The sequence below is a fragment of the Felis catus genome, chromosome D1, assembly GCF_018350175.1.
Source record: "Felis catus isolate Fca126 chromosome D1, F.catus_Fca126_mat1.0, whole genome shotgun sequence".
NCBI lineage: Eukaryota > Metazoa > Chordata > Mammalia > Carnivora > Felidae > Felis > Felis catus.
In genome coordinates this window covers 46,779,128-46,806,196 of record NC_058377.1, presented here as the reverse complement: position 1 = coordinate 46,806,196, position 27,069 = coordinate 46,779,128, and the positions used below count along the sequence as shown (strand labels likewise).

The 27,069-nt window shown below is 35.0% G+C and overlaps 1 protein-coding gene across 15 annotated transcripts in view; it reads right to left on the bottom strand.

The window, feature by feature from the left end:
- Nucleotides 1-27,069, bottom strand: part of PICALM (phosphatidylinositol binding clathrin assembly protein) — a 100,188-nt gene that overhangs the window by 61,664 nt on the left and 11,455 nt on the right. For all 15 annotated transcript variants that reach the window (XM_045038646.1, XM_045038648.1, XM_045038647.1 and 12 more), the window contains exons 2-3: nucleotides 4,888-5,030; nucleotides 1,475-1,550 (exon numbers count right to left, since the gene is read on the bottom strand). In XM_045038646.1, coding sequence (XP_044894581.1) covers nucleotides 1,475-1,550; nucleotides 4,888-5,030 — 219 coding nt within the window. The remainder of the gene's footprint in view (nucleotides 1-1,474; nucleotides 1,551-4,887; nucleotides 5,031-27,069) is intronic.

Below are 27,069 nucleotides of genomic sequence, written 5' to 3'. Positions count from 1 at the left end.
TGTTATATATTTCTGGTTGCTATTTAAGGTTTTATTTGAAAAAGTGATTCCACTGCTTAATTTTTTTTTAACTACTTGGAGCACTACATCTTTGTCAAAATAAAATCAATCTTATAACAGTTCTATATACAGATTACTGGCCTTCCCAAATCTCTGGAAGATAGGGTATTTGATTCATTCTAATTAATACTTTCATCTTCCAAAAGTGAAGAAGTATTGAACCGGACAGCTCCCAACCCAAACAATGTTAGCCACTAAATTCCACTGATGTTACCTCCACAAAAGCCACAATTCAGGTCATTAACTTTCTATTAGATGACGAAAACGTTCTACTAGATGACCAAAAAAATGACCAGAACAGTCTCAGTGTCTTCAAGACTTTATCACTGTAATCAAACTTGTACTTAGGTATGGCACTTTCACACAGTCCTTCTCCCCTTCTCCCTCTACTCAAAAACATGATGGTTTCTCACTGCATTATAAAATCCCAACTCTATCAAAATTTTCTGCGTCTGATTTTGGCCCCAAACAGCTCTAGAGGGCTATCTGCCACTACCTTTTCTCCAATATATCATCCATACATTCTATTCATATTGATTTGCTCTATAAATCTTAAATATCCCATGCTCTTTCATGTGTACTTTTGCTTAAGCCAACCTATGTTCTCATCTAGCTTTCAAAGCCCAGCAGAAAAATCTCCCTTCTCCAAAAACATTTCCCAGATTGAGCCCTACTATTGAATATTCCCAAATCAGTTAGTATGTTCTTTGTGATGTTATTCCTAGAGCTGGCATTGTACAATGTTAAAGGCCTAGTTCAGGAACTAAGTATGACAGATCCCAGTAAGACAGAATGTGCATGGAGTACCAATGTAGCAATCTTAAGTTACTGAATTAAAAGCAAAATAAATAACAGGTCTGAGTATCAATGAGCAATTCATCTGAACAATACACCATACTTACTTTTGCTACTAAAATGTATAACATTCGCAACTAAATTTCTTGGAATAAAGCATAAAATGGTAACAATAACAATGAAAGCTCATACTTACATGGATGGTGATTCCTGTGTGCCAGACACTACTGTAAGCACTTTATAATTATTAACTAGGTTAAGCCTCATGACAACCCTACAGGGTAGGTGCTATCATTATTCCTGACTTTACAGATGCAGAGAGGTGAAGTAACTTGCTCAAGTTCATGCAGCTGGTAAGTGGTAGAGATGGTACTGAAACAAGGCAGTTTAATTCCAGAGTCCATGCTCTGAAAGCTCTACCCTATTTTATTTCCTAGAGTTCTAAGTGTCAAACACTGAAATCAATCTTAATCTTCACATTAAAACACAGTTTTTTCTTCCCTACACCTTTTACTAAAATATGAAGTTCCTCCACAACACATGTTCTAAAAGACAGAGTTCAACTCTACAGTAATCATCATACAGGGTTGATTTTCTATAATGAGTAAGTTGTCTTTACCTTGCAATCCACTTTTATCCAAAAAATTGCTTAAGTTAAACAATGTGTTTCTTGAAGCCAAATACTGAATAAAACGCTGGAAAACAAACAAACAATTATGTCAAATTAAGATAATGCCATCTAACAAAGTCTAATTTGAGAATGTGGGCGGTGGTTGTGTTTAATACATTCCATTAAGCTTATCTAGCTTAAATTTCTCATCCTCAGTCCGGTTAACTAGTTACTAAACCTAGAAACATAATCCATATTTTTCACTAGCATACAGGAATTGATTAAAGCCTAATACCCATGGCTTCAGTATCAGCGTCTAAAAGGAAGTAGGAACTTTTAACCTAGAACCAGTAATTTTGGCTTTACTGCAGCATATTAGGGCTACAGCTAGTCACACTCAAGTGGAATCTTTACTTTATACAGCTACCTAGTGACCCAAATTTTTATGACCTTTTAAAAAACAAAATTATAATCATACAAGAAAACAGTATTACAGATATCCTCCCTTACCCACTGTCCAGATTAAACACACTGCCATATTTACTTCAGATTTTCTTAGAGAAACATTAAAAACTCTATTGAAGACACACACCTTCAATCTCATTTCCTTCCCTCTTCAAAGGCAATAATATTCTAAAGTAGGTTTGTATCATTCCCACACACATTTTTATAATTTTTCTATATATATATCCTATAAACTGTACATAATTTTTTCTATTTTAAATTTACAGAAAAATCATACTGTATTCTTTTCCAAAGTGCTTTTTAACAACTTTTTCCCAAGAAAAAGTATTTAATTAATATACGTAGAACCAGTTAATTCATTTTAAATGACGTTCTAGCATTTCAAAGGCCAGTATATCATTATGTATCCATTTCTTATCCAGTTCTTTCCAATTTCACTATTATTAACCATGTTTCATGGACATCTTTGTACTTGGTCTCCATGTGCAAACATACAAAAGTTTCTCATGATATAAACTTAGGCTTGAATTTTTGGGTCAGCATGTATGCAAAAGTTCATCTTCTCAAAATACTGTCAAAATTCTCTCCAAAGTTCTTACCACAGAACACAACCTTAACTTCCCTTTACATACAACCTCTAAAATAGAGCTAATTCCTTTCAATTTCACTTCCCCTTAAGATTTCATTTTTTTTTTAAATACATGCAGAGGGTTACTATCAATTAGGATATACACCAGCACTCCTCTAACTCAATCTTGTTTCATCTGCATTCACCCCAAACTACCAAGCCAGGATTTTGAAAAACAATTTATAAATCAAATACTGATGTTTCATCACTTATCCTAAAACAACTGGTTTCAAAAAGGTGTTAAAATATCCTAAGACAGTATTAGACCCCATGATTTCCATAAGCTGTGATAATTCATTGTTGTGGGAAACCCATCCTGTGCATTGTAATGTTTAAAAGCATTCCTGGCCTCTCTACCTACAGATGCCAATAGCAACCCCATCATTTGCAACAAATGTTCCCTAGCAGGGGCAGGACAGATCACTCTCCTCCTTGCCCTATGGTATTCTCATCACAACAGAGTAAAATCCTATGCATATTCTCTCACAGACTACTAAACCTGCCAATAAGAAGAGTATCGAATTTGTCTTAGCTGCTTAAGGGAAATAAACATGAGTTTATCTAAAAACCACAGTGAAATACTATTTTTCTCCTCTTATCAGTCAACTGTAAGGAATGGCTGTCAACTTTCTGTTTCCTTACTTTTATCAAAGTTTTGTGTCTAGTATTATCACCTTATTCATAGTCCCGGAAAGCCATGACTAATAGTCTTCCTCTTTATCTGGCATTCTAATTGGTTATACTCGTGGCTTTTTCTTTTTAAAGGATAAACTACATTTTCTTTAAAAAAGGTGAAAAATGCTATATAAGCCTGAAATTCTTCACAGTAAATAATCATGATCTTAAGTAAACACAATCCCAATAAAAGCAGAAAACTGTTATTGTAGTTAAGATAAAAAATGCTTCAAGTTACACTAAAGTTAGTATATATAAACATTCCTATTGACTCCATACACTGGTTACAATAAATCAGAAAACTGAGTCATGTCTGTTGACTGAGACATCATATTTCAGGTAACTTCTGGGAATAACTTTTAAAACTTAAACACTACAAATAAAGTCATCCAATGTGATGCTGCTGTAACAGTGAATAATCAGAAAGCTAAATTTCTAGGAAAGGGAAAGTTAAGAAAATTATGGAATATATGATCCATTAAATTGTCACTAAAGATAATAAATACAAAAAAAAAACACAGAACATGGAAATGCTTATGGTGTGACATGATATAAAAAAGCTAAATATAATAGTTTATCTAAATTATGGTTATAGCTATTAAAAACAAGGACCAGAAGAGAACACCAAAATGTGCATATAGTAAGATCTGTTGCAATGATGAAGTTGAAGGTAAACTCTGGCTTTAATTCTAAACTAATTTAATGATTCTCTATTGGTATCTTCCCAAGATGACAGAAAAGCCTTAGCACTGAAAGCCCCAAATGAGTAACGTGATGGATGTCAGAAAGTCATTATGCTCAAAAGTCTACTACCAACACCTGAAGTCTCTCCCCATCTCTCAACAATTGGTGTGCTGCATTTTTCTAAGGTGCACACTAAGCATAGATTTACCTAGTTGCATTCAAGTATTCTTGTAACACAATAAAATAATCAGCCACTAGCCTATCATGGAAAACAAGATGATTCTCTCCAAACATTAAAATACAAAAGCTTATGCATCTTTTTGTTACCCTTTAGGGCAATGAAGACCTCAGTGAAGGCTTCAGACACCTCTCTGCTTAAGAAGGCACTCTTTAGACTCTTAAACACCGAGGAACAAACTGAGGGTGGATGGGGGAGAGGGGAAAATGGGTGATGGGCACCTAAGGAGGGCACTTGGGATGAGCACTGGGGGTTGAATGGAAGCCAATCTGACAATAAATTATATTTATAAATAAAAAAGGGCACTCTTTAATCAGTCCCTCTCAGCAAATGCCATCTTAGTGCTCAATGTAACAGCTTTGAACTAGACAAAGTGGTTCCAAAGACAACTATATAAAATCAGGGAGAAATCTGATTAGCCATAATAAAGCAAATAGATATAGACAAACATACAGTCTACGCACAAGGCCTGCAAAACCTAGTGCTGCTTACGGAATCTACCTCTAGACATTAATCCCTATTTCTTGATCCCATTATTCAAAATGCTCTGGGCTTTGACCCATTATCCTTCCTCAAATTGTAGAAGCTACAATTTTATTTCTGCCTAGTCCCCTTGCCCTTTTTACCTATGTTATTTGGTTGCTAAAGCCATTCCTGAAGTTTCCATGAGAGAAGCAAGCTGAATAATCAGTCATCACACCAGTATGCTTGTTAATCAAAGATTTGGCTTACCTCATTTCCATACACCATCAAATGATGAGTTGTAATGAGAGATTTGAAGACCACGACCCAACTACTATTAGTAGTTCTTTCAAATAAACTGTCTGCCAACTGTGGGATGTTCACATTCATCTCATTTGTGCACTGAATTAAATCTGCAATTAAAAAAAAAAAAAGACTTACTCTGCAGCTTTAATTTATTATTAATGTCGGATGTGCACACTAACAGGGGAAAAATCTAACAGTGGAGCAACAATAGATAGTTTGGAGAAGATATTAAAAATATCTTAGGAGAATAATTGAGACCACTATAATCCACCTGAGAAGAATTAGGAAGGATAATATTAATTACAAAGGATTAGGAAGAATAATATTGATTAGAAGGATATTGATTAGGATCATATAAAGGATCAATACCATTAAGTAAATCAAATTTCCTCAGAGTAATTCACCCTCAACTATTTTATTGATCTCAAAAAGAACTATTTTAAGGCCCTGTAGAACTTTCAGTTCTCTTATTACTCATAAACCCTCAGAACTACAATGTTAGTATTATTCATCCCTACCATTCAAAAAACACAAACAAACAAACAGACATACAGAAGCATGAACAAATTGAAGGTCAAATGACCTTTATTAATATTCTCCCTAGAATGCTGTGTTTGTACTATAAGGAAGATAGAGCAGATATGTGGTCTGTGAGTGGGTAGGATCTCGGCTTATATAAAATTTTCATTCTTCTCACCCTTCAGTTTTACCATTAGCTCAGTTATCAGCTGATATCAACTAGCTAACTAACAAAACTGGAAATGAAGTGAAGTTTCTTGTTGCATACATGTCCAAGAAGAAATGATCCAAGAACTCTATTTGCTATTACTCTGAAAACAGCTAAAACAATCTAAGTTCCAATTTTATATTTCAAGTGGGAGAGCATAACTATAAAATGGTTTAATATACAATTGTTTCAGCCCCGAAACTGGGGGCGCGGGGGGGGGGGGGGGGGGGGTGGCGGGGGAAGGCAGCTCTTAATAACCTCAGAGTTTTACCTCCAATCTACTTAAGGGATATTATTGGCAAATTCAGTGAAGAAAATATAAAATACGATCCAATTTAGAGAATAGAAAGGAAGAAATGAGTTGTTCCACTCGTAAAGTAACATATAAAAAATGTATAAATATCTCAGCTATAACTGTGGTAAAGGGAAAGAAACTAAAGTTATTCATGACTCATAAGTAGTTTGTCCATTTTTAATCTTCAGCACATAATGATTAAATAAAAATTCAAGTGACCTAACTTGGCCTTGATCACTAGCAAGAAACAGTAATGTAACTATGACCATTCTATCTGCTTACAATCTTTTAAAAACATTTCTTCTTATAGGTCCAATTATTATACAAAGTAACATTTGATAACAAATGAATTTTAGATAAGCAGTCACCCTAGCCAACAAAGCTTAAAGAACAAAGCACAAAACAGTCAAACAGAGTGCCCATGGAACAGAAGAATGACACAAGGCTTTCACAATTCATACTTGCAACAAAAATTAAATAGTACTTTCACAATTTGGTGTGTATGGTTCAGTTTCTGATAGTAAAAAAACACAATTTCATCTCTGCCTTCTCTGAATCTTCTTGAACAGTACTTCATACCTGTCCTACAGCACTAAATATATCACGTACACCTTATTCCCAAAGTTAAGCTTTCTCTGCCTCTCAAAAAATGAGGGCAAGGCATATATATCTGTCTTGGTCCTTTTGAATCCTTTAGAACTTGAAGCTCATTGATCAAGGTCTGAACCCAATTATAAGGAGTTATCTTAATTTTTTTCCTCCATTTATCTTGATATATCTGTATTTTTTCTTTTTTAATGTTTTATTTTTGAGAGAGAGAGAGACAGAACATGAGTGGGAGGGGCAGAGAGAGGGAGACACAGAATCTGAAGCAGGCTCCAGGCTCTGAGCTGTCAGCACAGAGCCCGATGTGGGGCTCAAACCCACGAACAGTAAGATCATGATCTGAACTAAAGTTGGCCACTTAACCAACTGAACCACCCAGGCACCCCAGATATATCTATATTTTTCTATATCCTTCCAGAAACTATCTTGATAAGCTATTCAATTCTTAAACATGTTTACTTCCCCATGATGGTATCATTTTATACACCTCAGAATCTTTTTTAGCTTTCAAAACTGAACTTGTCACAAAATTTGTCACAATACTACCCCAAAAGTGCTCCTGTGTGTTTATATACACTCCGTACAGCCCATCAATAACTAAGTCTCCTAAATCTCCAGCCATTGTACTTGTTCCTCTCCATTACATGTCATTGCCAAAGCCAGAATTCAAGTCCTATTTATTTCCTAACCAGGAGGTACCACCTCTCCTGAAAGTATTCAGAAATTGGGGAGGGGGATTAACACACAGAGTTTTTACTGGCATTTAATATCAATGATGTGGGAAACTAACCATCCTGCAATGCACAATCAGCACTTCATAATTTAAAACTACTCTACCCATCGGGGTACCTGGCTGGCTCAATAGATAGAGCACATGACTCTCGATCTCAGTGTCATGAGCCCAGGCCCCAAGTTGGGCACAGAGCCTACTTAAAAAAAAATTTTTTTTAAATAAATAAAACTGCTCCACCCAAAATTGTCCCCACTGAGAAATGTTGGACTGACTGGCTGCTTCACTTCTGATTTGGGGTCTCACTCACCTCACACCCCTAAACAGTCTCTAAACTGACCAAAGAATGATCTACAACACAACACTGTCACTGCCTAACCTCAGTGAGGTCCCTACTACATACAGGACGGCACACATTCTGTCCTTGTCAATATCCTCCCTTCTTGACTTTTGGCTTCCAAAACAGAACCACTCTCCAGTTTTCTCTGATGTACCTTGCTGTTTCACACCTGAATCTTTTCATTCTTACTCATTCTTCGAAATGAGTCAAGTGTTCCCTTTCACATTCTCAAGTATTCGCCAGTCACTAAAGCTGACACATAATCCTACACTACAGAATTATTCCATACTATAATTATCTACTTACAAATGATTTTCTTCTAACTAGTTTGAAAGACCTTAAAAGGAGGCTCCAAACATTTCTGTTAGCAATTTCCATACTCTTCATCACAGAGGTAAGTAAAATGCTACATTAGTCAGAAAGAGCCTGATCTGGGGCGCCTGGGTGACTTATTCAGTTGAGTGTCCGACTTTAGCTCAGGTCATGATCTCACAATTCATGAATTTGAGCCCCATATTGGGTACCACAATGACACTGCAAAGCCTGCTTGGGATTCTCTCTCTCTCTCTGCCCCTCTCCCTCCCTCAAAATAAACTTTTTTTTTTTTTAGAGTCTGATCTTAAATGAAGCAAAAAGTAGATTTTAGTTTCAACAACTAGAGAATTTTACATATATTAGAATTTATACATTTTACCAGTGCTATGTAATCCCTCTGTGACCAGCTCTCTCCTCTGTATCACTTTGCTTCAGTTACACTGACGTCTCCTTTGCAGTACCTCCCAAAGGCCAAATACTCTTACCACAGGTGCTCAGGACCTGCTGTTCTTTCTACCTAGAATATGCTTCTCCCAGATATCTATACTTCTTGCTCCCACATTTTATTCCTATAGATCTTTGCTTAAATGTCACCTTATCAGATAACTCTTCTGAATAATTATACAAAATTACAAAGCCTCAGGGCACTCTTCTACCTCCAAACCATCACTATCCACCCCCTTAACTCTTGTTTTGTCTCCAGAACACTTACCACCTAATTCATCTTACTGTATTTAATGTTTTTCTCTCTCAATCAAAATCTAAGTTCCAGGGGCGCCTGGGTGGCTCAGTCAGCTAAGCGTCTGACTCTTGATCTCAGCCCAGGTCATGATCTCACAGTTCGTGAGTTCACAAGCCCCGCATTGGGCTCTGCGCTGACAGCGCAGAGCCTGCTTGGGATTCTCTCTCTTCCTCTCTCTGCCTCTCCTCCATTCTCTCTCCTTCTCAAAAAAATATAAACATTAACATAAATAAATAAAATCTTAGAGCTCTTAAAAAAAAAAAATCTAAGTTCCATGTGGGCAGGGCTCTGTTTTGTTCTCTGCTGTATCCTCTAAGGTCCAGAATAGTGCCTCATGTATAGTGGTCACTCATACTTTTTGATTCATTTTAATAAGCATATTATTATAAGCATACACAGCCTTAGCATGACTTTTTTTTAAAGGCATCCAAAATGGTATTTTTTACATAGACTAAAACCAACAATTTCAGACTATCTGCACAATCTGCTATTCCCAAAAGAATAAAGAACCTGAGCCCATTACATGTGGAAATTTTCAAATTTCAAATTTAAGAGTATCTAACAAATAAAGGTTATTATTTGCTTATGAAAACAATACTTTAGAAATTTCTACACTTTAGAAATGACCACATAAAAACTGAAGGATAACTCCAGAAACTAAAATATAGCACTTCACATTAAATGGGAAAAAGAAATAAGCATTCATGTAGAGACTAGGAACCCAGAGTAGAGCAAATGCAAAACCAAAGTTATATAAATACTGCTGAGAAAAAATACTGAATCATTACACCAACTCTACAGACTATACTTCCCCCATAGTATTTTAAGCAGTTCTCCAGGCAGTAATTTTTCCTCCGCACAATGTTTCTACTACAACAATAACCTGAAAATGCTTCCAAGTCTGAGCTCTAACAACTCAGGAAAAAAATGTTTTCCCACTTCTGACTAACCAAAAGCAAATAATTCCAAATAAGAATCATGCATATTACGGGAATCTTGACAGCTACTGCTTTCCCTATTCTCAATTCAGAAGACTTCAGTTCTTAAAAACCACAAACTTGGTATTAAATTTCCCTTACCAATCGAAAAGGTTCCAAAATAGAAACACATCTTATATTTTCTTTTAGTTTTTTCCCTTAAGAATATAAAAACTAAATACCTTCTTGAATTTTACATTATAAATAATTCGTAAACCTCACACTCAAAAAAATTACTACATGGGATACAGGATCTATGCTTTAGGTACAAAAGAGAATTTTCAAGAGGATTTCTAGTATTTAAGGTCAAGAAGAAAATAGGCCTACTAAGGAAATGAAGAGCATTTTTCCAGAGACAGTGGAAAAAACCAATTCCTACTATACAAACAAAATACTCTCCCTTTTACTATTTAATATGCCCTTCCAATCTCTGTGGCAGGTAGACATTAATTGTATCAACACAGGCAAGACTTGCCCAAAGGTTAGGTCACACGAGCTCACTACAAAGTAGTAACAAATTTAGGATCAGAATTAAATTTTGTAAAAGATAAGGTGTTTAGAAACATATATACCAAGTGAATATCCAAATAGCCAATCTAGTGCAAGTACTAAACTAATCAATTTAAAACAAAAATAGTAAAAAAAAAAAAAAAAAAAAAAAAGTAGTGAAATGCAGAACAGTATTTTTGTATTCAGGGGAAAATGTTCAGCAAAATATCAAAAACTTAGTAGTAACCAATTACCAAATGGCTTCATTAATGTTACAGCCATATTCCTAGTGCAGGCCACTAGCCTATACACATCTCCCAAGGCAAAGTTCACTAACTTTAGAAACTTAAGCCACTTAGGGTTCACTTTCACAACTCAGGAAAACACCATCAGCAGAATGTATAGGGTCTCAAGTTCCCAACTGTACAGGCATTCACTAAGCTATATCAAAACTATGCTGATACCCAAGTAGATTTTTTAATAAATAAACTTGGCCAAAAATAATAGTAAAAAACAAACAAAAAAACCTACAATGTATCATAATCACTCAGCCAAATGCTACTATCTCTTTCATAATGATCACTCTGAAACCTACTGGTTTTTTTGGTGTGTATGTGTATCTACCTCATAAATTTTGAGGATTAGTTAATGCTACTGGAACTACAAAGGAAATGCTCAACAAATACTGGTAATTAAGTACTACTATATAACATATAATATACCTATGTCACATACATTAATAAACATCTGTAAACAATTCAAAATTTCTATGTGTTTCATATCAATTATATTTTCCTGTTAACCCCCCTTCACCCATTTCTCCCACCCTCATTCCCCACCTCTTGCAACCACCAATCTGTTTCCTGTATCTATGAACTTTTATTAGATTCCTCAAATAAGAGAGAGAACATAGTATGTGTCTTTCTGTCTGACTTATTTCACTTAGCATAATGCCTTGGAGGTCCATCCATGATGCTACAAATGGCAAGATATCATTCTTTCATGGCTGAATAATATTCCACTGTGCATATACCACAATTTCCTTATACATTCATCCATCAATGGACACTTAGGATGTTTCCATATCTTGGCTATCATACATAATACTGCAATGAACATGAGGGTACATGTATCTTTTCAAGTTAGTGTTTCCATTTTCAGATAAATACACCGAAGTGGAAATGCTGGATCATATAGTTCTATTTTCAATTTGATGAACCTCCATGTTTTCCACAGTAGGTACACCAATTTACAGTCCCACTAACTGTGCACAAGAACTCCCTCTTCTCTACATCCTTGCCAACACTTGGTATTTGTCTTTTTGATAAAGGCCACTTTCCCAGGAGTGAGGTAATAACTCACTGTGGTTTTGATTTGTATTTCCCTGATGATTAATGATGTTTAGCATCTCTTTACATTCCTGTTGGCTATCTGTATGTTTTCTTTGAAAAAAATGTCTATTCAGATCTTCAGTCACTTTTTAATTGAATTGTTTGGTTTTTGGTTTTGAATTGTATGTGTTATTTACCTATTAGCCCCTTATCAGATATGACTTGCAAATATCTTCTCCCATTCAGTACATTGCCTTTTGGTTTTGTTGACCGTTTCCTTTGTAGTGCAAAACCTTTTTAGTATTATGCAGTCCCACCTATTTTTGCTTTTGTCGCTTCTGCTTTGTGTGTCAGATTCAAAAAGTCATCCCCAAAACCTATGTCAGGGAGTTTACCACCTCTTTTCTTCTAGGAGTTTTGTGATTCCAGGTCTTACATTCAGGTCTTTAATCCACTTTTTATTTAATTTGTGTATGGTTAAGACAGTGGTCAAGTTTCTTTCTTTTGCATGTAGCAGTCCAGGTTTCCCAGCACCATTTGATGAAGAAACTATTCTTTCCCTAATGTATATTCTTGGCTCCTTTGTCATAAGTTAATTGATCATATATGCATGCATTTATTTGTAGGCTCTCTATTCTGTTCCATCGATCTATATGCCTACTTTTATGACAATACCATACTGTTTTAACTGTTTCAAATATTTTTATTTTTTAAATGTTTATTTATTTTGAGAGAAAGAGAGTGGGGAAGGGGCAGAGAGAGGGAGAGAGAGAATCCCAAGCAGGCTCTGCACTGTTAGCATAGAGCCCAACGTAGGGCTCGATCCCACAAACTGTGAGATCATGACCTGAGCCGAAATCAAGAGTTAGACCCTTAACTGATAGAGCCACCCATGCACCCCAATACCATACTGCTTTAATTACTATAGCTTTGTAATATAGTTTAAAATCAGGGACGGTGTGTGATGCCTGCAGCTTTGTTCTTCTTTCTCAAGACTGCTTTGGCTATTTGTGTGTGGTGGTTGTTTTTGTGTAGTTTCATACAAATTTAAGAATTATTCTATTTCTTTGAAAAAATGGCATTGGAATTTTGATAGGAATTGCACTGAATCTGTAGATTGCTTTGGGTACTAGGGATATTTTAACAATATTAATTCTTCCAATCCATGAACGCAGAGTATCTTCACATATGTGTTTTCCTCAATTCCTTTCATTAAGCCCTGTAGTTTTCAATACAGGCCTTTCACTTCCTTTAAGTTTATTCCTACGTATTTTTCTTCTTTTTTGATTCAATTGTAAATGGGATTGTTTTATTTCCCTAGTTCATTATTAGTACACAGAAATGCAACAAAATTTTGTGTATTTTTTATCCTAACACTTTACTGAATTTGTTTATTAGTTCTAACAGTTTTTTTGATGAAGTCTTGAGGGTTTTCTATATAATATCATGTTATCTGCAAACAGTGACAGTTTAACTTTTTCCTTTCCAACGTGGATTGCCTTTAATTTCTTTTTCCTGCCTAGTTGCTCTGGGTAGGATTTCCAGTACTATGTTGAACAGAAGTGGCAAAGAGTGGACATTCTTGTCTTGTTCTTTCTTGATTTTAGAGGAAAGACTTTGAGCTTTTTACTGTTGAATAGGATGTTCGCTGTGGGCTTATGATACTTTTTGCAACTGCCTTCAGAATCAATTTCAATAACATGACCAATTTCTTCAGTCATCTGGAAAATTGCAGATACACTGAATCTGGAAGGCAAATTCAGTAAATCATCACATGTTGCTTCATTGATCAGATCTTCGACATCTTTCCTGGGTAGGAGTACAAATAGGTAGGAACAAATATTCACCAAGAAACAGTAACAAAAATAGCCAAGAAACAGTAGCAGACAAATTTCTGAACCTGTGCTTTTTAAAAATACCAGCAACATTATTCTCATTTAGCAAAAAGTTGAAAGTATTTCTAAAACATGCTAGTTGAAATCAGACTTAAGCCCAAAGAATTATACACAGAGGCACATCTGCCCTTGTCATAAATGTCAAATGTCTGAGAATTGGAATGCATGGTTTTATACCTTATTCCACTCAATTTTTTGTGTAAGGGGTAACAAATTAAGATGTAACTTACCATTTTATCTTTATAGTTTGCGGGTACTCTGTGTGAAACACAATGCTACACTTTTGCATAATTCCCATTAGAACTAATTCAGAAATAGGGTCTTCATAGATTAACTGATGCCTTAAGAAAAAAAAAAATCTAACCAACTTATTAATTTGATGTGAAGATAAAAAACTGGGGAAAGACTTACATACTATAGAATTCAGCACAAGTAGCAAAGATTGAGTTAATTTGAAAAGAGGAGAGAAGGGTGCATTTCAAAGTATTAATAAGGAATAAAGATATCCGAATGGCTTTGATAAAAGTGCTATGAAGTTAAAGGAACTAAGTTACAATGTAAGAGGACATGTTCAATAATGGAGGAAATAGTTCATTACATGACAGTGGTCTGACAATGAAATACTATGAGGCCAACAAACACAGGGCAAAAAAAGCTGACAAGGGAAAAATGCTGATAGTTCATTAAATCAAAGCCATGTTAAAGAACAATACACAGTAAGATTTCATTTTTAAAATTGTAAGTATATAATATTTTCTGATATATACTGATATGCCTAAATAGGTTGATGCAAAAACAACTGAACACTTTCAAACTTATTCAGCAACTAAGTTATATATGAACAGTAATCAAAATCAATATGTAAAGAACTATATCACTATTATTTAATTTTACAAATCTCAATAAGCACCTCTCATGTCACACATCAAATACCAATCCTGTACCAACTTATTAATTGGATGTGAAGGTGAAAACTGGGGAAAGACTCACGTACTACAGAATGTTTAGTACAAGTAACAAGGACTGAGTTAATTTGAAAAAAGGAGGGAAGGGTGCGTTTCAGAGTATTAAAAGTAAATATAGATATCCAAATGGCTTTGATAACAAGTACTATGAAGCTAAAGGAGCTAAATCAATGCACAAGGACATTCCAGACCCTCTGGGGCATACCATGATCAATCGCAGAAAGGACAGCCACACGTGTTCATTTACTTCCTCAAGCATGTGAGGAAGAGGTGATACATGCACAAGAGTTGCATGGCAAGACAGCTGAAATCTGGTAGCCACTGTTCCATTAAGTAGGCCGATATGGAACAAAAGTTCAAGCTCTGACCATGGTAGAAGGCCCTTAAGTTATCTCCAAAACCCACCAAGTAAGGAAGGCAAAGGCCCACTTTACTAAAAACCAAACCAAAACAAAAACATACAGTGGCTGCAGGAAAAACTAATCTGTGAGCACAACCAGATATGCTATTTCTGTCACTGTGTTCTCTGCAAAATTAACAAAAGATTCACAAATATGAAAACTAAGAAAAATAAAGATAACTCTACAATTTGGTGATAGTACATGTTATATTTAACCTGTTTATTCCATGGTAAGTGTTTCTTTCCTTTTAACTGATTTTTTTAATCACCATGTAAAACGAGGTTTTCTTCCCTTAAAACTATTCAACAGAAAAATTACTACAACCATGCCATTACAAATTCATTATCTGGCTATCCCTATTTATTTTAAACAAAGTTTTTTTAAAGACGCATTAACTCTAAAAGACCTCTATCAGTGCTAATTTCAGGTGCTTATGGAAGCCACCCAAAAAAATCCAATTTTTGTAAACAGAGGAATAAAAAATTTGACATATTTAGAAAGTATTTCTAAGTCTGCAGCATATGTGGGATATATCACATAAATGTCAAGTGTTGTGTTTTCAGAACACTTTAAAAAACAACAAAAAACAAAAGACTGACCTCCTCTATATCTGTAGGAGAGGAAAGAAATACAACTAAGGAGGGAATACCTAAGAATTCAGATGAAGCTAGGTAAACAAAGTCAACCCTAAGATACTCTACATTAGTATCTGGCTGAAACTTAGCCTCTTAAGTGATAGTGAAAACAAGCCAAGTTTGCTGAACTGTCTATACTTTAATTTTAAAAGTGCAAAATAAAGTGTTTTAGATAATGGAATCATTATGTAACAGCTCTAAAATTGTAATCAATATACAAGTGTCTTTTTCAAATCAGTCCAACCTATGTCTCTTAAAATCATCTATCTTTATTTATGCATTTGCCTCTTCACCCACAAATCTTTTATAAATACATAAATCTTATGAGAGCTGAAGAAAGTTTAAGTCATAAAAATGCTCTATAGAAAAACACATACTCTTTGAATACTCTCAGAATTCACTACCAATGATTTATATTTTCCAGAAAAAAAGGTCATTCTTTTTTCCCCCATTATCAAAATGTTTTAGCTCCTATATGAGCATTCTTAATATTAAAAAAAAATCTGAAAACCTACAGCTTCTCCTGGGTGCTCTGGTGTATTCTGCATTCCTACCACTAGATGGCAGACTGTACAGAGAAACAGTAAGACTCTAGGAAGAACACAGGTGGGTTCAGGTTTATCTCAATTTTGAGACTGTTTAGGATTCCATTCTAGTACTCCAAAGTGGTGATTTCCAAACCTTGACAACCTAGTCCCATCCCAGATTCCAAATAAGGACCTTAGGGGTGAGGAAAATCATATGTGAGTAAGTACTACCCCCAAAGGCAACTATTACTTCTGTTAATTTTTAATTTACCAGAAAAATGTAAGATGATAAAGTTACCTAACAGAATAAAACACATGGCTTGATATAAGAATAAAAAATATTTATTTATAGGAAAACAAAATGAAAGCATTACAGTGATCCAACATATAAAAACACCACTTCCACAATATAAACAAAGGTGTTTTCCTTCCCTTCTTTGAAGATCTGAAGTTTCAGAATCATCATCCTACCTGCAGGAAAGGAAACATGTAAGTATCAAGTAATTTAAGAGTAAATACAAAAATTACAAATTCTGTCTTTTTGCATTACATTTTAAGAACTTAATACTTCATCAGCCCACTTAAGAAGACATAACCAGGATTCTTAAAAATAATCTAATACTGGATCAGAAACACAAAAAAAATGATTTCCTAAGCAAAATAAAAGGTCAAGTAACAACTCATTGCGAGTACTGCACTTACCTCCATCAAGGCTGTAAACCAGAAGAACAGTCCAGGGGAGCAGGAAAAAATGAAAAGAATTCCTTCATTCCAACAAGACCAAGAAAAAGGAATCAAAGCTTGACAAGTTCCTCAAATGCAGATCAGAGTACTATGTAGGAAAAAAAATTATCTGTGGTCCAAGGAACTGGGACTAAGTATGGAGAAAAGTATGTTATTAGTAGGAGGTGATCAAGTGTCCTGGTTTTCCTGAAACAGTTCTGTTTTACACCTATTGTCTCAGTGTCCCATTCAAATAGCACATCCTTTCACTCTCAAAAGTGACCCAGTTTGGAATATAAATTATATGTCACCCTAGTTATAAGTGACCTAATAAAAGTCTACATGTAGCTAAGGAATTAATACTCTACCACCATGTACTCCTAGGGTATTTGTATTTTCTTTCTGAAGTGCTATATTGTCCTTCTCCAGCCTTCTTAAAACACAAACAAGCTTCGATTCTATTTGTTTTGTCCTCTCACCCTCAACCCATGGGCATTTTCCTAACATCAATCTCTGGTTCTATTTGTTTCACCCTGAGAAAATTATCTCCTAACTTGAGCAAAAACCTCTATGCAAAGCATTCTCAAATTTCTTCTCTGAAAACCAGTCTAAGGTTGTCTGGGGAATTGGAGATACTAGAAAATTTCACCTCTATATCCGAAAATATTTGATGCATGAAAAAAGAGTATCATCTCAACTATAACCTGAGTGTCCTTTTTTTGTTTTAAGCAATCAATATTCATCCTTTACTCTGTTAAAATAAATTCAGGAATATTTTGTTTTCCAGTGTCTTCCACAATGTGTGACATGATGGTATAAATATTTATAGATTTATAGGTGAAACAAAAGTCTATTTCTCCATTCATAATACTGGTTGCGGGGGGGAGGGGTGGAAAATAACAGGCAAAAAGTCATACCTAGGTTATACTATAACAGCCCAGCCTATGTCTTAAAAGTAAGTAAGTTAGGTAGGAAGCCCAAAGATTTTCATGGCTTTTCTAAACAATTTAAATTATGCCTAGTCATAGTGAATAATAAATTGCAGTTAGACTCTCTGGGACTGTGCACCTCATCCAGAAAACACAACATGTTCATGTCCTGGATGCAATTAGAACAATAGATGGAACAATATATTCCATCTTCCCATAGCCTTGCAAACCTTAGTATGAGCAAGTAGAAATTCCATATATTCTACAATATTCATCATATGCCAAATAGTCTTAGGAGTTAGAAATTTGCAATAGTCGACAAAGTTGCTGCCCTCAGGAAGCTTATACACTAGTGGGGAGACACAATCAATAAACAAATGAACAAATATATGTCAGATGGTGATACATGGCTAAGGATTTCTTAGCACTTAAGGAGTACAGGACACGTGTTTGGGTAGGTTGCTAATTATACATGATAATCAGGAGTCTTTGGATAAACAGATTTGAAAATCACAGTAACAATGCTCATGTGTCACCAGTTGCCTCTACGGAACTGACTACCATGATCAATTACATCTCCCAGAGAGTGGGGAAGTATGAAGGTATCCTATTCATTCTGTATCACACATGTCTGCTCCACCCTTGCCAAACCACCCTTGCCAAACCAAAGTCTCATTGAACAGAAACCTTCTCTTGTTGATTCTACAAAGGCTCCAGTTTCATGTAGATTAAGTAGGGACTGGGAATCTCGTTTATTTATTCACGCACTTCACCATTAAATCAAAGTGACCTTGTGTCAAAATTACACCAGCCTTTTGCTACAGTTCATTAAATTCCGCATTTGTGGTAAGCAGGTATCAAAAGACCCTTCTAAACCATTAACAAATGAAGGCCTTTTCTAAAAAATCTTTTTTCAAACCGCTGTAAATAGTAATGACATATACAGCCAGAAGATAGTTAAGCACCAAATAATAAGCTATCTACACAGCTTTAAGTTTCAAAATAATGCTCTGTAAGTGAAAAATATGAGTTACTAATATTATAAATCTCCATAAAATGAAGTAGAAGTATTTTTCCTAATAAGCCTTAAACTTAAGCCTTTAAGTTTCTACAAGAAGGAATAATCACTAGGAGTGTTTCAACAAAAAATATCTCCACCCTCACACATTTCGTAACTATACAACTGTTCTTCTAAAATTCCATTATGGCCCATGTTTGCCTATTTCTCAGCATAAAAGACAATTCATCCTCTGACAAATCCCCTTCTTAAAAGTCATACCTTTTGAGATAAAAATTTGTTTTATAAGCTAGCAAAATCAAAATTGAAGATGTTACTTTTTTTAACATAAAAATTCCATATAAATTATGCCTCAATAATGCTGATTAAAGGAAAAAAACTCCCACCAGTTTGAATCTAAAAGTTCAGGGGCACCTGGGTGGCTCAGTCAGTTGAGCATCTGACTTTGGCTCAGGTCATGATCTCACGGTTTGTGGTTTTGAGCCCTGTGTTAGGTTCTGTGCTGACAGCTCAGAGCCTGGAGCCTGCTTCGGATTCATGTGTCTCCCTCTCTCTCGCTCTCTGCCCCTCCCCCGCTCACACTCTGTCTCTCTCAAAAATAAATAAATGTAAAAGTCCAAGTTCAGCCATAAAGTGTTTGGTGATCTAAAAAGAATTTTTTTTTTAAACTTTGTTCATTTAGAGAGACAGAGAAAGCGCACCAGTGAGAGTGGGGGAGGGGCAGAGAGAGAGACAGAGAGAGAGAACGCCTCCACTGACAGCATGGAGCCTGCTTGGGATTCTCTCCCTCCCTCCCTCTCCCTCTCTCTCTCTCTCTCTGTCTCTCTCTCTCTGCCCCTCCCCCACACGCTCGCAAGTGTGTGTGTGCGTGCGCATGCTCTCTCTCAAAAATAAACATTAAAAAATAAGTTGACAAGATCACAACTTATTCTGCACACTGCACAGTTAATTATGGATTTATTTCCCCTAAATATAGGCTTTAAGTATTTCTCAATACAACACATTCCCATAAACAGACTTCTGCTGCTAGAAAATTTAGAAACAAAAAATTTAACACAACATATACTGTACATAACACAGTGGTTTTTTATTTAGTTCTTCTGCTCCTATGTACCAATGATAACAATACTAATAATAAAAGGCTAAGAATAGTCTCAGTTGATTCTTTCATACAAGTAGCTATCTATATTTAGGTAGATAGACAATATCACATATATTTTCAAAATCTATATTCCATCTGTAGACAGACATCTAAATAGTCCCTTAAATTTCTGAGATAATTTATCTTTCTCTTGGTTATGAAAAGGCAATGTAAATCTTAAATGGTCTAAAGTAGCAAAGAAAAATTTAACCATCTTTCTCCCTTTCCTATAATATCAACCTTTCACCAATTTCCCTTTTGCTATGATGACAAAAGCCCCTCAAATAAGCCTTCTTCTACCCAACTAAAAGGCTACCACTTTGAATACTACTGCTTTTCAAGTATGATCTCTTTCTAAACTTGACAAATATTGGAGAACATTAACTACCTTTTTGTTTCACTGCTATATTGGATACCTTCCAGAATGAATCAGATTGACAGATGGAAAAAAGGGGTGTCTATTTTTAGTTCTTTCTATTCTTTTAAAGTTTGTTTCTTCCTATTAGAGCTCTTTTCTGACTTACATTCATTTGATAATCTATCCTAAGTACTATTCATTTCCAATCTCTGCTTCAAACAGTGATGATGAAGGTGCTCATCTCACTATCTCTAAAGCTCTGTTCTAGGCTCTCCCATTTCTTTACATGGTGCCATCCATGTAAAGGACTATACTGTATAGGACTATACTGTAACAGGATGAAGTGACATCAGAATGAGCAAAGGATGCAGAATCAAATTCCAGATCATTATTATTATGACTTCAGGCAAGTTAATTAGCCACTCACTTTCAATTTCTCTGTATTAATAGGAATAAAATTGCCCTTCACAAAAGTATAGGAACATATTTAGAGTATTTAATAAGCTTTAAATATTACAAATATTGTTAGTTTTACTTAGTATCCTATTTTACTGATGAGTTTTCCCTCATCATTTTTCCAATACAGTATTGTGAAACTACTTCCAAATCAATGACTTCTGCACAACCTTCTTTAGCAGGTTTATAAAACTAAACTTCCTCAACTGGAAAATGTAACCATAGTTACATGCATACATGGCAAAATCTTTACACATGCAGATCTCTCTATGCTTTACAAAGTTTCTTCATATCCTTAGTTTTCTATTACAATAGCCTTGTGATGATGCAAGGGATGCTGTTATCTCCATGGTAAAGATTTAAATACTTGCCTATCTAAGTAACACAATACAGTGGCTGTGTTGGAACTAGATTCTTTAAAACAGTAATCTTTCCACTAGAGGGATAAAGATACACACATATTTTCTCTCAATTCTCTCTCTTCAATCCAAGTAGTCTTGTCATCACCTTCTCTTCTAAAATTCATACATCTCTCTTTTTATCTCTCATAAATCTAATTCGCAGTACAGACAGTAACCACTTCTTGTTTGGTACAGTATTTTCTGCTCATTGTCATCATCTTCATTCTGGCTTCATTCTTTTCAACTGAAGATGACAAGATATAAGGAAGGCATCATATCATTCAAACCAAGTTCACAAGGAACAGGTTTCAAGAGTTTCGGACATCTCCAAGTGCCTCAGAAACTGTAAGCTTTAATTTACAAACAACCTTTAAAAAGCTGAGAATGTTATAAAACAAAGTCAATTCACCAGATTTCAGGTGAGGAGGACTAACATGATTTAACATGAAGAACACATAAAGCAGTTTTCCAGTCCTTTGGCCCAGAGATGTAATCATTACCAATTCTAAGAAATAGCAAAAGAGAAAAACTATGTTTAAAAAAAAAAAAAAAGCTACAGGTTAGTCACTAAGTTAAGAAAACATTAACTCTGATGGAGAAGCTCAAAGAAAAAAGCAATTCTAGGTTAAGTCTACAAGCCCCAAAATAGGAAGCAGCTTAAAAGGTTTCCATCTCCTGTTAAGAAGAAATGCTTTTCACTCTGCACAGCATCTTCCAGCAGTTTATCAAGGAATGTCTCAGCCTCCTGAGCTGCTCTCTAAATAGCTTTCTAACTTAGCTGTCAGTTACAACTCTGTAACTAATTTTTTTATGATTGATCTTTATTGCCACTCAGGTGTGTTGTGGGATGATTCTGGGATGTGCTAGAGAATTACCTAAAAATAATGCCTTGGTCCACTCTAGGTCACCAATTCAAAACAATATTTTCTAAGAATATGAACAAAAATAGGTAAGTGTTCATACTGTACCAAGTCTAAAAGTTTGTACTGGATACCTAACACAAATTCCAAACCTGGTAACTAATACACAAGTAATTGTGAAATAAGGTTACAAAAGCTAATGTTGAGAAAAGAAAAAGGGGGGAATACTGCACGCTAAACCATAATTTCCCATCATTTAACAGCTGGTTTTACTTCTCAAAGTATAAATTGGCCTAAGGATGATGTGGTTACATCTTCCACATCTGAAAATACAAGACAAAGTGATCATATAAAGAACACACCAGATATTTCCTCCAGTTTCATACCAAAAGATTAAATGCAGCTATCTTATAACCCTCATGAATATGCAGTTAAAAAAAAATTGCAGAGCAATATACTCAATTTTGTATTTACCAACAAATCTTCACACTGGCCTTATAAAATTGAAACCAGACCAATTCCCCCATGACAGCTCCCCTGAAATAAAGCTAATAACTGATATTAGTGAAATTGGTTTTGTTTGCTACTCACCTAATATAAATGCTACAACTTTCCAAAATCCTGCCCCTCTTTCCAAAGATGCTATCTGCAGACAAACTTGGCAGTTAGAAAAGGTATCAGCAACTATTAAAACAAGTTTCCTAGATATAATTATGAATTGAATACAACTAAAGATTATTCTAAACTACACCAGTAAATTGCTTATTTACTGGTTAAAAAAAGGTTAAAAAAAATTAAAGGTTAAATTAATTAAAATTAAAGGTTAAAAAAAAATTGCTTATTTACTGGTTAAAAAAGGTTAAAAAAAAAAAATGGCCAAAGAGAAAGCACCACACTGTATTTGAAAGTCAACTCAAAACTAACTACATATACAAATAATGGAAGTGAAAAGGTTGAGACCAAAAATGAGGAAGCAGCTAGTCAGAAAAACCAATGCAACGTTGGCCTATTCTAGAATTTTTGTATTAATAAGTAAACATAGCCAACCCTCATCCACAATATGTATACAGTATACACATACGTCAGAAACAAAGTCCTTTCAACAAGCAAATAAATTAAGAATCTTTGAAACAATAATGCTTAGAAGAATCCAATGGTTCTAAAGTTAAGGAATAAAAATACAGTTTGAGAAATAATTCACAAACTCATCATGTAACCAAATAATTTTAAGATGGTGTTACTATATGTAAGAGCACATGGTGATGGATTAGTGATGCTCCATTATATACCCATAACTGATCTCCTATTATGATCAACAGCCACCAAATGCAAGATAATTACCTAGTGTAGATCATTCAGTCTACGGCAATAGTTAAGGCATCACCACGCTAACCTTTTTTAGGTATCAATTCATAATCCTGGAACAAACACTATGACCTGATCAAATGATCCAACTAGCTCAAGACCAAGACCATACATATCTGGATATTTTCAATATAAAGATGAATTCTATCCAAGAAGTATTTCACATTTAAAAAACAAAAAACTGTTAACTAAATAGTACATTAGCTCAGGACACTAAATCCATTATCTCCATGAAAGATTTATTTAATATTTACTAAGGTACTATTACACAATTACACCAGGCATTACATTCTGGGTACTAGGGATACCAGGATAAATAAAGCTGAGTCCCTGTTTTCAGGAGATAAACATGCACAGAGAGTTAAGAAAGAAAACGAAAAAACGGGCCTCTACAGAAGGACAGGGGAACAATTTGATTACAAATGCTACCCAAGTATGCCTCATTTGGCAGGGTGTAGTGGGAAATAGAAGTGTCCAGTCATCCTTCACCAAACCAAGACATCCAACCCAAGCATGCTTGCCCAAAGGGGCAAATCTGAAAAAAAGATAAACATCCTATAGTCAACCTGACTGACTGAAGTGAAAAAATGTGGAAAAGCAAGCACGAGACACAGATTGAAAGGCTAGTAGGCAGTCTCTTATTATCAAGTATCCTTTATATTATTCCCATTTTAAAGAACGCTAGAAGAAAATTCTCATTTTTGTTGGCAATTTCCTCCTAAAACGAAGTCACAAAAAACAGTGCTGCCCCTTCATCCCAATGACATTAAGACATACAAGTTCAAACTGTTTTTCAAATAATGATGATATGATGGTAGGCGGGGCACTCCAATGGAGATTGAAGCAAAAGCTCATATAGAAACTGTCCATAGTCTTAGTTTTCAAAGCACTAAGCCAAGAACCCAAAAGCTAGAGGGACACAAATATATAACATCACAGAACAGCTGAGCAGGGAGACAATTTAGAAAATAAGAAAAGTAAGTAAGGGATTTTCCTAAGGTCAAATGGAGCTGGGGCAGACCCCCCACCTCCTCCCATATTTCAGTTCAGGGATTATTCCTCTTGAAGCACATTAATAATTTAAGAAGCAAAGGAAGTGCTGTTTCCAAATGTAATCTTACGTATTTATGAAATTATATTTCTCAAAGAAAGATTTTCTCCTAACAATATCCCATTCCCTAAAAGTCCTCTGTGAACTAAGAAGTTCTTCAAATCGCCTGACTTCCCTTCAAGGTTGTTCACTGAATTTTAATGGTAAAATTTATTCTCTATTTCCTTTTCCTAGTAGAGTCTCAATTTATGTAAGGATTGTGTTACGGTGCAAGACAGACAGGATTCTTTAAATCTTATTAGCTATTATGCCTATAATGCAAGTTATGTCCTAATTAAATTGATTTGATCAGATTTTGTGAAACACCAAAGACTGAAAAGTCACCTTAAACTTTTATAAAATCTCTATGTCCAGATCAAAATTAGGTATGTATCATTTCTGTTTGGAAGACTTTTTCATTAATTCTTGAGCAATCTATGGACTCAGAAATCCAGAAACCTTAGATACTGCCACTATTAATGCAGTCTGTAATAATTAAAGTAACATAAAAAGCATAAAGCAGCAAAATCCCATTTACAACTTCAAGATCAGCCAAACTCCTTGTCTTCTGTATCTTAGCACTAGTGACAGAAAATAAAGATATAATACAATTTTGAAAATCAGCTCTACAGTAACCAGAAGCTACCTGGAGGTGATATATATCTAAAGGTTTTATGATTAAAAACCATACTCCACATACTCACAATTTTTTTTTTTTTTAATGATAAAAACCATACTCCTCAAATGCTCCAACTGTATTTCTCCTTACTCCCAAACCAATCTCTTTTCTGGCTCCACAGCACCCCATTCACCCTCTACAATTAGTTAAACAGACTCCTTTGTTCCCCAAACACACTTCCAGCCTTCCTACCTTCAAATGTTTGCTCATGTTGTTTTCCCCATCTCAAATACCTACTGTTCCTGACTACTTCTCATTTAGGGTCCAGTTCTCTCCCTTATCAAAAGCAGTATCTTTCTCTCCTATGATTTTCAACAACATTGACATGAATTTTATCTCACATTACCTGTTAATACAGCTATCTGTATATATCACCTTCCCTACTAGACTGAGGATGTGATCAGCAATTTCACTTTTGGATTTCTCAATAATCTCAAACACAGTAACTCAGATACACAGTAGACACTCACGATGCAATTGCTAATGAGCATATTAATTTCTACAAAACTAGCTAATAAAGTCTTGTTTGGTACAGATCCAGCTTTAGAAAACCTATGAATGACTGAAAATTAATATATCATTTGCAGATAAACAGATGTCAGCAATTAAACCACATAAATCAAACATGCCTCCAAGAATCTTGTGACTAACTGGTTTATCAAACCTTTTCTATTCATAGTGGTCATCATCATATGATGACTGTTTGTGTTTAAGTTCATTCATAATTTGGAACTCAAAAAAATTCAAAAGCCATGAAGATTGGTGTACCTGATTTTATTTAGCAACCCAAACCACCACGTATAGCAATATTCAGAAGTCCAATTTCATATGCCAAAGTCATCTAACCCCCTGCACAAATGGCAACAGGATTGTACATTCCTTCCTTCCCTATCCCTTTCAATAACCCTACCACAAATTACCTAGGAAAGGAAAAGAACACTTCCCCAGTTCCATAGCACTGGCATCTAAAGCTAGGAGAGCAGATAATAAGCAGGAAGAAAGGGAACTCTAAAAGGAGGATTTGGAGAAAAGGGCTACAGAAGACCAGATCTATCAAAGTAACTCCTGCCCCAATAAGACCTTTAATGGTTCCCTCTCCAGCCTCATCTCCCTCTTACTCTTATGAACACTTCGCATTCCACCACAAAGAACTACTCAAAAATTTCCCCAAACACATCATAATGCTCTTTCTCACCTCTATTGTCACTGCACATGCTAAATTACTTAGACAAAACTTTGTCCATCTGGCAAATCACTATTCATCCTTAAAACCCATTAGGCTCCTCTATGAAGCTGTCACTAACCTTCAAAATTAATTACTCCAGCCCCTACTTTGAAGCTTTATGTAAAAAGTATTATGCAATTATCTCAATGTATTACAATTATTTGTTTACACATTTTCACCATTAGATTTCGTGTTCCTTTTAAAGTAAGGATGATCAAGTTTCATCTTTACATTCTTTTCTAGATCTTGATCACTTTCCCTCAGTACCCCACTTACTGCTTCAGACTAGTGTTTCTGTTGGTACTGCTTGCTACATGTTAAACAGAACTCCATCTCAGGACTTTTGCCCCATATTCTTGCTCTTACAGCAAGCAAAAGATTTTAATAGTTCCCTAAGGAATTTTAATCCAATAACGCAAAATTTTTAAAAAATTATATATATTTGCTCTTAAAATTTTTTGTTCTCAGATATTCTCCCAGAAAAAAGTCACACAAAATGATTAACTCTGAATCATTAAGTTCACAAATAAATTAAGATTTACCTACATGTCACTTTCAAAAGAAAATTAATTTGGATTTTCACAGGCAATTCACCAGAGTCCTAAAACCAGAAGAGAAAAGGCATAACGGAAGTGGGTAGTAGGAAGAAACCAATCAAGGTCAATGCTTGACTCATTCAATATAGCCTACTAAAGTCATATGCTTCATTTCTGGGTATCTTTATTTGCACTTTAAATGTTTTGCCAATGTTTTATAACAAAGCACACAATGCTTATTTCGCAAACAAGGCCTTACAGCATTCTGCTATAAGATGCGGATTATCATGGATAACACAGAATGTAAAATAAAGGACCGCCTTGGAATTTACTTTTAACAACCAAAGAAAAGGAAATAATAATGATGATGATGATGATGATAACAGGAAG